This window comes from Ixodes scapularis, unplaced genomic scaffold (genome assembly GCF_016920785.2).
Source record: "Ixodes scapularis isolate PalLabHiFi unplaced genomic scaffold, ASM1692078v2 PGA_scaffold0__279_contigs__length_252992795, whole genome shotgun sequence".
NCBI lineage: Eukaryota > Metazoa > Arthropoda > Arachnida > Ixodida > Ixodidae > Ixodes > Ixodes scapularis.
The window spans coordinates 176,005,466-176,015,805 of record NW_024609835.1 but is presented as its reverse complement, the minus strand read 5'-3'; the positions used below and the strand labels follow the sequence as shown (position 1 = coordinate 176,015,805).

The 10,340-nt window shown below is 46.9% G+C and overlaps 1 protein-coding gene across 1 annotated transcript; it reads right to left on the bottom strand.

The window, feature by feature from the left end:
• Positions 1 to 5,482: 5,482 nt before the first annotated feature.
• On the bottom strand, positions 5,483 to 6,930 carry LOC8026659 (keratin-associated protein 10-7-like). The gene is made up of 2 exons (XM_040217958.1): positions 6,720 to 6,930; positions 5,483 to 5,670 (listed from the first exon to the last, which is right to left on the bottom strand). Exons 1-2 carry the CDS (start codon positions 6,928 to 6,930, stop codon positions 5,483 to 5,485), a joined length of 399 nt encoding a protein of 132 aa, XP_040073892.1.
• Positions 6,931 to 10,340: the final 3,410 nt, after the last annotated feature.

Sequence of the window (10,340 nt, the reverse complement as noted above, 5' to 3'; positions counted from 1 at the left end):
AAAAAAATCTATATGGTTGCTCTTATGCACTATTAACCATGGCTATGTTCCAAATCTACTTTAATGAATCACATGGCAACACAAATAGAGCAACGCTGTGGAGCTAAGAGGGTGGCCCATATGGTCGTGAGCAATCTGTTGACCAATCACAATTAGGCGAGCCGCGCTCAAACGTCAAGTGCAGCAAAGTAGGTTGATAATGAGCCAGCACTGACCAGTAATGAAGAACTGCTGTGCTCAGTATTCCAAAACTGTTTAACGACAAAAAAAAACAAAAAAACGTATCCCTCCCTCCTTTTCTGTTGCCACTGGACGCTGGATCAAGCTTGTTTCTGGACCGCAAGTGATGCAAGTTGCAAATAGCTGTCAGAGTAAAGTAAAACACTTTGCCAGGGGCACATACGGCTTCACGAAGAGTGCACTCGCAAAACACTTCCATGGTGTCAATTCTTGATCGGTATCCAAGCTTGCGAACACACAGAGACACAATACTTTGGCTTGCCAAGGAAGCTTTGATCACGCCGCGAGACCGGCAAAACTTGCTTTTGACGAGTTGTGCCTTTTTCCGGCGGCACTGCGCTTCCGTAAAAATTTCCACCCGTTCCAGGATCTCAACGGTAAATCTCACGGCTTACACAGAGTTTTAAAGAACTTTTTCGGTGAATGACGACAAACTAGTAGAAAACGTGTCTTCAGCACGCTGCCCTCCAGCCTCTGAAACGCTAGCAAAAAAAGCGACTTTGCTGCATGCAAGATAGACATCCGTGGCTGCACTCACGCTGCCGCGATCAATCGGGTGTGTGAGATACAGCAGTTGTTATACCGCACTGCTATCAACAAACAGCGCCCTTCCATCAATCGTCGCAGGCTGGGTTTCGTTCACTAAAGCGTCTTTCGATCAAGTGAGTGCCTCCCGCCGAAGCTTTATGTACACCAGCAAGCAATTTATGCACAAATCTAGAATACCATGTAGATGGTTGAGCGTGTTGGTTTCTAATTTACGATAAGGAGAGGGACATTGATGACATATGGACAAGACAGGCTTGTCTGTTTTTCTTCAATGCCCCTTTTTCCTTATCATAAACGAGAATACCAGTTTGCATTCCTGTTTAAATCAAGGTTTCACTGACCACCGCCATTACTTTCTTCTCATGTGGCAAATACTTACCAACATTATGTCGTCGCCCCCGGTAGGGTCCATCAAGGTCGCAGATTATGCCATTGGCACACATTACTGATTGGTATTTCAGAATGTGGTGACGCTTGTGTCCCGAAAAATGGTCTTCTTGGCCCCTGGAGGGACGACAGATGGCTTGGGCCGTTCCGTCTATGAAGCCCCAAAAGTTCGTGAGGGGGACTCCTTTGGCATGCACCGCCTAAAAAAGTGCAGAAGAGTAATGCAGCAATAGTATGAGGTGTTGACCACGGGCTCATAATTGAGGTCAAGTGCAACATTACATCACGCAATACTATGTGTCACTGGATGACTACATTGCAGTTAACTGAAGCTGTAAATAAATTATCTCAATATTTACTTAGTAACTTTGCAAACAAGTAATTACTTTCTGGATGCACATAACCGTAGTTACTTCGGTATTCTTCAAAGATTACTTTTATAACAGTGGTACGAGATTCTCACCCGTGACATGCGCTCGAGCTCGGCCACGTCCAGCCATCTGTGTACATTCAGGTCTGAGAGTAAAATCCCGAAAGTGTTATCGATGTGTCGGTACACCTTCGCAGCGATGCTGGACAAAACCGACGAACCCCGTCCGAAAAGAACTTCCAGATCAATCCACCTGTTGGGGTACGCGAGGCGGCGGAGCGCAATGCGCAGGGTTTCATCGCCGGCCACCGTGGTCCACTGGGACGAAGTTATCTTGTCCAGGATCCGGAGGCCAGATAGAAGCTCCGGGAACTGGTCCCTCCGGAATCGAAACATGGCTCGAAAGACTTCATCATCGAGCTGGTCTAGGTCTAGCAAACCGCGATAGGATTTGAATTTCCTCCGAGGCGGCTCGGACATGAGGAGCAGCATATCCTCCATATCGGTCCAAGACAGACTCCATGCGAGCAGGGGACCATCCAATATGCTCCTCGGATGCCTTTTTCACAACAAGAGGCGACGGGGCGACACAGGCAGCAGAGAACAGAGTGGATCGGTCTGGCTAGAGATGGCTATTGGCCACAGAGAGTTCGCTCGGCCTCAAGAACAACCTGATTAGCAAATTGCTTAGAGGAGCAGCTAATTACATACACAGAAATAAAAATTTATAATCGTAATTGATGCGTGCATTCGATAAGAAAACCGAAATGTTGACCATCACCGGTGTGATTACGAGAAGAAAGTACAGTTAATATTTTTCTCCTACCTTTTTGAGCCGATAGTGGCGCTGCTGTCGCAGCCGTTACGCTAAACTCCCGAACGGTCGTCTACCGAACTTTTTTGGGGCTTCCGCTATAGTTTGCTTAGCAGGCCCGTAGCGGTCCCTATAGCGTTCCGGAATTGCGGAAACGGTCTACTACAATTCCTTATTCTCTTTGCTCTCGTTGCGCAAGGGAGAGCGCGAGACTACTCCAGTTTGGAAAATGGCGGCGGTGAGGCAAACCAGTGGAAGTGCTACGCACGTTGTACGGGTTCGCTTCGCCATTGGAGATGACCTAAACCTTGTGGAAGAAAGAGAAAGAAGAGAAAAATGGCGAGGCTCGTGGCGGGCGAGGACACGCGGAGTTCGGAGCTGGAGACAGACGAAAGAGCCGGTGCCGAGCAAGGCCTCCAACAGAAGCCTTGGCCCTCCTCTTAATCGGACTCTTAAACTTAAATACAAATTAAACCTTCTCCCAATGGTATACCGCTTTCCCGTGTGACTTCCTCGGAGCCAGTGGAACTCGGCCTGATCGGGCGGTATTGACAGGCGACCCACCACCTCCTCCAAGAAATCAACGAGACGAACCCTTTGGAGCGCCCACAAAGATGGGTGTCGATTGCCAAGAACGTTGGCGACGCCGTCGAACCCAAAAAGGTGTTGACCGTGCGGTCGGTACGCGAGCGGTCCGACCTAGAGCTTGCATACTTCCAAGCAAATGACGAGGCCAATATAATATAGTAGGGATCCCACAACAGACTTTAGCAGACCATAGGTCAAATTGCTCGTTGCACAGCCTAAAAAAAAAAAGACAAAACACGTTCACAACGGGCAACTGGAAAGAGATTCACGCACTTTGTAGCAAAGCGAGGAGATTCCCGGTGCTAAATTGGCTTGACCAAATACCCACCTTGGATTGTTTGAAGCAGTTCGTAGGAGCACATCTAGATGGCGCTGCAAGATTTTACGTGTGTATTTGCCTTCCGCTATACTCATAGGCGTGCGCACGGGGGGGGGGGGGGGGGGGGGGGGGGGGGGGGCAGGGGGGGGCGGCCGCCCCCTCTAATCATCTAGGGGGGGGGGGGGGGCGCAAAGTTGGCCCGACTCGAGGCCCGACTGCGCCGGCGGTATGGTTTCTTTTTCGACGGCATAAAACACCGACGTCAAAGTTCCCTGCCTCTAGTGCGCGCAACGAAAAAAACAACCATAAAAAGACGCCGCGACGCAGTCAGTCATCGAACAGTTCGCGACAAAATAGCGTAAAATTTTGCTTTAGAGTTTTCACGATTGGTGAAAAGTACTATATCTCCCACGGGCTACACATTTTTAGTAATCTAGTCATAAAATAATTTTACCATCACATAACATATCCATTAGTTTGTATAATGTTTGTTGAGCATGACATAATGCGTGCGTGTTATCTTGTGCAAAAAAAGGTAATTATAGCCCTTGTTTCCATTACATGTTTCTATCAAGCGCCAGAAAGTACGATTATCAACTGCACATTAGGATGCCCAGAAGAAAAAAAAAATGGCATGTCATAGCGTTTATCTTTAATAATTACTAAATATTGTAACTTGCTGTTTCTCGTATTTTTAATCTGCGGTATATTCTCGTGCTTTTAATCGTTGCCATTACGTTGTGTATTGGCTGGCGTTTTTCGTCCTCTGCATGAACGTTGCAGACGCCATATGAGAGCTTTCGCCATGTGTAGGCGCACCCATGCGTTTGCCCTGTATGTATACTATATTTTCCATACTAGCAGAGTCACGTTGAGGCAATATTTTTAAATATTCTGTGCTGTTAAAGATGGCATATGTGTCGTATCTTTCTCTGGTTTCGAAAGAATAAAAATTCTTTGTACGCGCGTTGTGTCACTGACGCCTCAGCTGCGCAGGGACTGCCTTTCTTTGCGGACGTTTCACAGGAAAGTGAAACCAACTGCTTAATAATATTTTGTACATGTTACAATTCAATATTGTTGAAATAAATGTTTCATAACCATATCTCGTCTTAACACTACAATATGAGCGGAAGGACATCAGTGGGAGTGCGTTGATAGAAAAGGGGGGGGGGGGCACTCTGGGGAAACCTTGCCCCCCCTAATGAAAAATCCTGCGCACGCCTATGGCTATACTAAAAGTGCGCATTCACTCTCTTACGAAGTCATGCTTCCATTCCATCCAAAGGAGCTTTGATGGGCAAGTGTCGAGATTAAAACGCGCTGGATATCCACCATCCTTGTTAACATCAGTGGCGGAAGGACTTTTCAGAGAATTTAAGCATGATGAGCGATTTAAGAAAAGTCATCGGGACAGGGCAAAAAGACCAGTGATTGTGCCATATCTCCATCGTTTTTCTCATGGCCTCAAGAAAATAGCAAAAAAAGTAGGCACGGACGTTATTTTCTCCGCTCCGAACAAGCTCTACAGCCTGTGCAAGAGGGTAAACACTCCTTCAAGAACACCGACGTCCTGCACAACGAATCACAGAAATAAGTTCGTTCGATGCACTGAAAATGTGGTCTACTCCTTCCCCCTGTCCTGTGGAAGAACATTTATCGGACAGACGGGTAGGTGTTTAAACCACCGCCTTAGAGAACACAACCTGTCCACCATCAACAAGAACTCTGGACATGTTGGCATACACATTCGGGACTGTGGGTGCACAGCGGAACTTGACAAGTGTGTGGTGTTGGCAAGGAGTCGAGACCAGCTCACAAGGGAAATAATAGAAGCGGAGAACATTGCCAGGCAAAACGGCAGGTGTATTAGTAATCCATCTATAGCGCTGTCACAAAAAGAGCTGGATTACTTAGCTTTGTATCATTGATCTACAGTAATTTCAATTTTAATTTTTCATTTAATTTTTCCATTTAATTTTTAATTTTCAATTTCTGGCTTAAAACTTTTACAGTTAACCTTTAGCAAAAAAAGAAAAAGATGAGGCCTAGGTTTTGCATTAGACGTGAAAGAAGAGAAAAGGCGGGAAAATACAAAGAGTTGAAGTCAGCGCTGCGTAAGTGTCCCTTTCTTTTGGTGCGACTGTGAACGTTGTCCTAGTGTTTGTTACGGGTGCGCTGTGTCCTCGTGCGTCAGACTAGCCTTTTGTAAGTTCTAGACCGAGACGGTCCAACTGGGTGGATTCAGGCAGTACGGTTTCCCGCATGCATCCGTGCAGCAAGGCACACCGGGGCACCGTACATTAGAGCACGTGATGCTTCCCGTGTCGTCCTTGCATCCGCCCTCGGGCAGGACAGGAGCGGGACACACCGGAGCTGATTGAAGGAAATGGTCGTCAACACCTGCGAAGAACCAACACGAACAATGGCAGACGGTTCATAAATATGCAGCAACACCAAAGTTACTATAGATTATCCCAGTCACGGAACAGAGGTTAAAAAAAGAATCTCGAAATTTTTACTTCAGAAAAACTGATAGGTTCAACTCGTGCCACGCTAGCCTCCTTCCCAATTTCGGCAAAAGAGCCAACCAAACAAAGCAGACAATTCATAGTACTTCTCTGAAAAATTCGCTTCCATAAATTGTGCATCACCTTAACTGCAGATGTAACCGATGCTACGAGTTGACGGGATCAATCAAGCGGTGTCTAAAGCTTATCATCATGGTGTTCGTCATGGTTCTGCACACGTTCTGTCATCGCTAACCTCATCATAAACAGACAGGACTCGTGCTTTTGAGACTGTTTGATTGGTCTTATATATATCCCGTAGTGTCGGCTGAAACTGGACTTGAGCTCAACGAAGTATAGATGGAAGCTCTTGCGGGCGAGGCTGTTCAGGAATACGTTCATTACATGCCGCCTTATCTCCGCTATGAAACGTCCTCGCTTTATATAGTTCATATTGACGTAGTTTTAATTTACTATCTCTCCAGTTCGCTTCGTAGTAAACGCTAACGTCGTGCAGTGTCTGAACCGTAGGATCGCGCTCGATAAACCCAGATATGGAGCCATTTTGGTAAAGTCACTTGCTTGATTTGCAGGAGAATAACAGAGACAGAAGTAACTTTTATAGAAGCAAATTACTAAAAACTGTACCTAAGATCCGGTAAGTTACGGGGAGAAGTACAGCGGGTCGTGCACACCTTAAGTAGCGCGAAAAGCAGTTAAAATACAACTTTTCCGCCGAGACATTACATTGAAGTGGCGAGTAGTGCGCCAAATCGCATGCTTGGACACAAAGCTGCGAGCTTATAGAATAATGCACGGTTCACCACTTCAGGGAAACCCCTAAAGGGCAGTAGCATTACCGCACGCATGAAATTTTGAAGCGGGATTCCCGTAGCGGTATAAAATTGCCGTTTTGCTCTGTCACGCTCTTGTGTTTCTTACCATCCACACACCAGGATCCACCGCAGGGTTTAGGGCAGCATTCCTTCCCTTGGTCGGCGCACTCACTGGGCGTACAGGTCGTGAAGGTCGTGAAGGTCGTGAAGGGGTAGTCACTGGAGACAGCCTCCATGCTCGGGCATTCCGCTTCCGCCCGAGTGCACAACTCTACCAGAAGCGCTGCTAAAACAAAGATCAGCAGAGAGTACTTCATGCTTAAGCAGCGCAGTCGAGACAGAGCGAACACCCTAATGTCGACTCGCAGTCCTTTTATACGGAATGCTCATAGAAGCCGCTCCGCGGCGCGACCGGCTGGTCCCCCACTATTGGGTCACAGACGGGGATCAGTAAGAACACGTGCTGCCCAGCGAACACGAACCCGCTTCTGAGATCGGTGCACTATTGCGTTGCCTTTGCACACGTCTCTGTATTGTGTCTAGTGACTTGCACTTATAAAAGAAAAAAGAAGTAACCGCAATTTAACTCGAGTGCAAACTTTTTTATATATAATATTGTTAGCCAGTGAGGACGATTTCAAGGATAGGAATCACAACGAAAAAAAAATACATTTTAGCATAAATAAAGGTAAACATTAAACAGTGTTCTAATAAAATAGCCAACATCATTCCATGATTAATGAAAGCATAAATTTAGAAACAAAAGAATATCGCGAAAGAAATAAGAAAAAAGAACTAACATATTTTCGTTTTTAAAGACTGAAAAAGAAAATGTCACTGCCGACTCGTGATATGAAGTAGGCGTTGAAAAGTATTTTCGATGCATTTGGAAGTTCACTAACAGCTGTACATGACAAAGCTTTATTGGGTAAAGCATTTCACTATTTGACTGCTCTAGCGAAGCAACATAATTTAAAACAGTCATTGCAAACAGATGGTTTTGGAATATACATGATATGGGGGGCAAAGATTTGAGAATTCGATTGTGCGGATTTCGGAGCAGAAGGATTTATTAATTTAACGTGATTATGAATAAGTTTGAAAATAAATTTTAACATATTAAGCTTGGTTAAAGATTCAGGTGATGGAAGGTAGACAAGTTCACATGGTTTAGTACAGTAGAGTCAATGCGGCGATATTTATTAAAAATGAAACGGAAGGGGCTCGCCGCTGGATTTTCTGAAGTTTAGAACAATTCGTTATGGGGTCCGTTACGATTTCGGCGTATTCAATACTAGGTCTAAATACAATTTTATAAGCAAGTATTTTTATTTCGGGTGTTGAGCTGGCTAATATTCGCCTCAAGCACCACAATCATTTACCAGCTTTTTTTTTTTTTTTTTTTTTTTTTTTTTTTAACATCAATGTGGGTATTGCATCGTAGGTCAGGTGTAAATGTGAAACCTAAGTATCTATATTCCTTGATCATGCCAAGCAGGCTACCGACTTTGCTATAATTAAATTGAAATGTTCCCTAGTTACTCACGTACATACCCATTTTCGGAGCGAAACACTATTTGCCATTGATCACACCTGCTGTTTTTTTTCTTCTCTCTTTTTTTTTTTTTTTTGTAGATTACAATTTAATTTGGTCTGGTCATGTGTTTTTTTTTTACGTAAACAATATAATCGTCAGCGAATAGCTTGATTGGTACTGAAACGACGTTGGGCAAATCATACTTAACTGTCAAAAAAAAAAGAGAGGGGATTTAATACACTTCTTTGGGGTGCGCCTGGCCTAAAGCAACTTGTGAAGGGCCAGATTCAATCAATCCAACTTTCACATACTGTTCGCGAAAGGAAAGGTAAAAGGAAACTCATTTCGTGACGATATAAATTTTAAAAATTGAGTATTGTCACGGGTGGTGATTCGTGACCAATAAACGAGAAATAAACAGAAATAAATAAACGTTTAATGTGGCGAACTTGTGCCAAAAATAAAGAAGGAAACAGAAGAAAGCAGAGCGTCGCGGGCGTCGAAGTCGGCGTGTCAGCAGAATCGAGCGCTGGGGCGAGACTGACTCGACAAGGTCGCGGGCGGCCTCTTATCTAGAGTGCGCCGCTATCTCGAAGATTCGGCGAAAGCGGTTCGAGCGTCGCGTGGTCGGGGCGAGAATGAACACGCACTTTCTAGAAAACAAAAGCAGGGATAAATGATCGAAGTTACGTGCGGTACATGAATAAACGGGAACTTTCTGGAGGACCGTGACCGAGCGTTGCTTTCTCAGCCCTGGGCGCGGCATTATCCCCCCCTTTAAAAGTGCATCGTCCCGATGCAGCACAAAAACGGAAAACAAAAAACAAAAGGACAGCAGAATTGCTAGCCGGAGTTCACAGTCCACAGTTCACTCGTCGACGAGAGTGGGGAGTCCTATCGTTCGTAATACGGCTTCAGCCGGACGACATGCACCACCTCGGGTCGCGGCTGACGTCTTGCAGATGGGCGCGTTCCGTCGGGTAGAACTTCGTAGTTCAGATCGCCGAGGCGTCGGGTGATCTTGTAGGGCCCAAAGTAGCGCTTCAGAAGTTTTTCGCTGAGACCGCGACGACGAATCGGCGTCCACACCCAAACTCTGTCTCCGGGCTGGAAGTGGACGTCGCGGTGACGAAGATTATACCGGCGAGCGTCGACATGTTGCTGGTCTTGAATTCGTAGTCTGACTAGCTGGCGGACCTCTTCTGCCCGTTGAGCAACCACCTGGGCGTCATCGCTCCCGTCGTTGACTGACTCGTGCGGCAACATAGAGTCTAGCATAGTCGTCACCGCCCGGCCATACACCAGCTGGAAGGGCGTCACTCCTGTGGTCTCTTGCACTGCTGTGTTGTAGGCGAACGTGACGTAGGGCAGCACTTCGTCCCAGGTCTTGTGCTCCACGTCGACGTACATAGAGACCATGTCGGCGATTGTTTTGTTGAGCCGCTCCGTCAACCCGTTGGTCTGCGGATGGTATGCCGTTGTTCGACGGTGTTCCGTGTGGCTTAGACGCAGGATCTCTTGGGTCAACTGTGCCATAAACGATGACCCTCGGTCTGTGATCAGTACTTCGGGGGCGCCATGGCGGAGGACGATGGACTCGATGAAGAACTTGGCGACTTCGACAGCAGTCCCCGAAGGAAGGGCTTTCGTCTCGGCGTAACGAGTAAGATAATCGGTGGCGACGATTATCCAGCGGTTCCCCATCGTCGACGGTGGAAAAGGACCCAGCAAATCCATTCCAATTTGCTGGAAGGGCTTGGTTGGCGGGGTAATCGGCTGAAGGAGACCTGCTGGCTTTGACGGTGGTTTCTTGCGTCGCTGGCACTCATGGCACGATCGTGTGTAGAGATGGACGGTCTTCGGAAGCTTCGGCCAGTAGTACTTGTCACGAATCCGGGCAAGGGTCCTGCTGTAGCCGAGATGTCCGGCCGTTGGGTCGTCGTGGCACGCTTGAAAAATTTCTTCTCGGAGGCTGGCGGGGACAACCAGTAGCCAGGGGGTTTCGCTGGTTCCGAAATTCTTTCTGAAGAGCACGCCTCGCCGCAGGACAAAGCTCGGTAGGTCCCGAGAAAACACCCGTGGGACAGAGCCTCCTCGACCTTCGAGGCTGTCGATCACGGAGCTAAGTTCCGCGTCGTCGCGTTGCAGTGCCCTCATGTCGGTAGCGTCAACTGCGCCTAGAAAACGGGC

Excerpts from the sequence above, each read along its gene's own strand:
- LOC8026659 (XM_040217958.1), bottom strand. The coding sequence starts at position 6,930 with ATGAAGTACTCTCTGCTGATCTTTGTTTTAGCAGCGCTTCTGGTAGAG. Across the intron at positions 5,671-6,719 it reads TGGATCCTGGTGTGTGGATG|GTGTTGACGACCATTTCCTT; the intron begins GTAAGAAACACA and ends GGTTCTTCGCAG.